The sequence below is a fragment of the Octopus bimaculoides genome, chromosome 14, assembly GCF_001194135.2.
Source record: "Octopus bimaculoides isolate UCB-OBI-ISO-001 chromosome 14, ASM119413v2, whole genome shotgun sequence".
NCBI lineage: Eukaryota > Metazoa > Mollusca > Cephalopoda > Octopoda > Octopodidae > Octopus > Octopus bimaculoides.
In genome coordinates this window covers 59,616,473-59,618,972 of record NC_068994.1, presented here as the reverse complement: position 1 = coordinate 59,618,972, position 2,500 = coordinate 59,616,473, and the positions used below count along the sequence as shown (strand labels likewise).

General features: G+C 42.0%; 1 protein-coding gene across 1 annotated transcript in view; it reads right to left on the bottom strand.

The window, feature by feature from the left end:
• The window catches only part of LOC106878005 (arginase-1-like), a gene marked incomplete at its 5' end in the record, with an annotated part of 19,471 nt that overhangs the window by 13,684 nt on the left and 3,287 nt on the right, over positions 1-2,500 (bottom strand). Inside the window, 2 exons of the mRNA XM_052972613.1 lie at positions 352-411; positions 2,175-2,194. Of these exons, the coding sequence (XP_052828573.1) occupies positions 352-411; positions 2,175-2,194 (80 nt within the window). The remainder of the gene's footprint in view (positions 1-351; positions 412-2,174; positions 2,195-2,500) is intronic.

Below are 2,500 nucleotides of genomic sequence, written 5' to 3'. Positions count from 1 at the left end.
ATGAACGATTATAAACATTCAATCATAAACTAAAGTTCCTGATTTCTATTCTGTAAATGTCCTACAAGACAATGGGTTAGTGATATAATTGAGGCTTTAAGTGTTTAAGCGTGAGTTCAATTCCCGGGTCAGCTAAGCCCCAGAAATTCTCGTTAAAGCGTAAGAAATCAGTACACTAAATAGCAAGGCTGTAAACAACAGATGGTGACTTCCGGAGATTTCATGAAGAGTTTCATTCCAAATACGGGGTTCGAATACATGTGGAAAAAAGGGCGATTAGGTGTGAATATATCGGTATTATTTCAAGTAATTAGGAATGCAAAAATGGTTAGAGACGAAACATTGTCTTACCTGTTTGGAATATGACCTCGGCAATGTATAACGCTTCTCTCAATGTCAAACCTGCTGGAACTGAGGAAAGGGAAAAGATAGAGACTTATAAGGCAACGCCAGTCTTTGTTTCGCGATTCTGTTACGATGTTGGAATGGGAGGATATACATTGGTTGTCATGGTTATCACAATAGAGATACAGAGAAAGACTTAAAAGGAGAAGGCGGAAAAAACTCCTGGAAGGACTTGACCATTGAGATTTATCCCCCAAACAGGTCGCCATTGCATAGTGACAAAGATTCACTCCTTGCCATCAAAATACAAGGCAAGATATTGCAACAGCTTGAGATTGGAAGGGCCCACATCTCTTCAATATCCTTCCAAAACAGAAATTAATCTACTATCATCAAGAGTCTCGGATGAAACAACTCCAGTATGGTCACAAAGCTGATAGGAAAGGCACTGAGAAAGAGGTCATGGAACAAAATTCCTAGGGATAGGCGGATATTAATGAGACGACAATCAAAAACCTCAAACGGTCTAAGTGGGCCGCTAAAGGATAGCAGACGACCCTATCTTAAACAAACAATGTTTGAGACCGAAAGTGAATTCCCATCAAAAGTAGAGGGCAAAAAAGGAGGAGCCAGGGCTGTCAAAAATATAAAGACAAACCCTAAAGTCTTCTATAGATATGCAAAAGAATCTGTTTCAGTAGAGTACAAGATAGGGCTACTATTCGAAGAAAATGGTTTGCCGACGAGCAAGACCACTTCAGATTCTCTCCCAGAGCTTCCTCGCAACTAGGAGACTTTCCAAAAAGTTGAAAGAAGGCATAATATGTCCCATCCATAAGGAAGGTAGCAGAGCGAATGCTAAAAATTATGGGCTTGTCTCTCTAACCTCCCGTGTCAGCAAAATCATGGAACGCATTGTCAGGAGGGAAGTGACTGTGTTCCTTGAAGACAATGACTTGCTTCCTGTCACTCGGCATGGCATCCGCTCAGGAAGAAGCTGCCTTACACAACTTTTGCAGCATCATGACTGGGTGTTGAAACAATTAATGAATCGCCTAAACGTGAATGTGATAAGGCTTTTGGTAAGGTTGATCACGGGATGATATCTCACAAACTACGGAGACTCGATATATTCGGAAAACTGGGAGAGCTGTTGCATGGCTTCTTAAAAGACAGACGCCAGGCTGTGGCGGCCAATGGAGTCCTGTCCAAGGAGACAGTAATAGAAAGTGGGGTGCCTCAGATAACTGTATTGGAGCCGCTAATGTTCATGGTGACCCTTTTAGACATGCCATCGGTTGCACAGACAGCCACACTTACTAGCTATGCCGACGACACAAAGTAGTAGAAGTGGTCAAAGAAACTTCTGATGCCAATCTTCTACAAAAATGACCGAGATGCCATATATAAAGGGGCTGAAGAAAAGAACATGTATTTTAATGGAACAGCTGAGCTACTGGGAGAGACTGAAAGTGCTACGACTCTATTCCCTGAAGCGAAGACAGGACAGGTATGCAGTGATATATGTATGGAGGATCCTGAGGGGGTTGGTACCAAACTTTGGTATCCAGAGCTATACCAGCTCCCGAACTGGACGTCACTGCACAGTTCCAAAGGTCCAAGTTATCCTGTCTAGAGTGAGAATCATGTACTGCAATAGCTTGGGATTCAAGGGCTCACAACTATTTAACTCCTTGCCAAAACACTTGAGGGGTCTCCATGGAGTGGGAGTAGATGTTTTCAAGAAACAACTTGACTGCTTGCCATCCAAGGTCCCAGAGGAACCAATATCAAGGCAGGAGACTCGAAAGAAGGCAGCAGTGTCGAACTTCCTCCTTCAGCCTTAGGGCTGAAACATATAAAAGAATAAAAGAATACATTAAACAATTCTTCCTCTTTCATAATTTAGAAATCAGTTGAAATAAGATTTTGTAATCTATTCTCTACTGGAATTATAATTATTAACATATTGTATATGTGAATGTGTGTGTGTGCGTGCGTGCGTGCGTGCGTTTGTGCGTGTGTGCGTGTGCGTGTGTGCGTGTGCGTGTGTGCGTGTGTGTGTGTAGCAAATTTTTTTTTTTAAATGGTGTGTAAAAAAGCAAACAAACAAGGTGTATTAAGTTGATGCTCAGAGAAATAAGGAGGAGTCTTT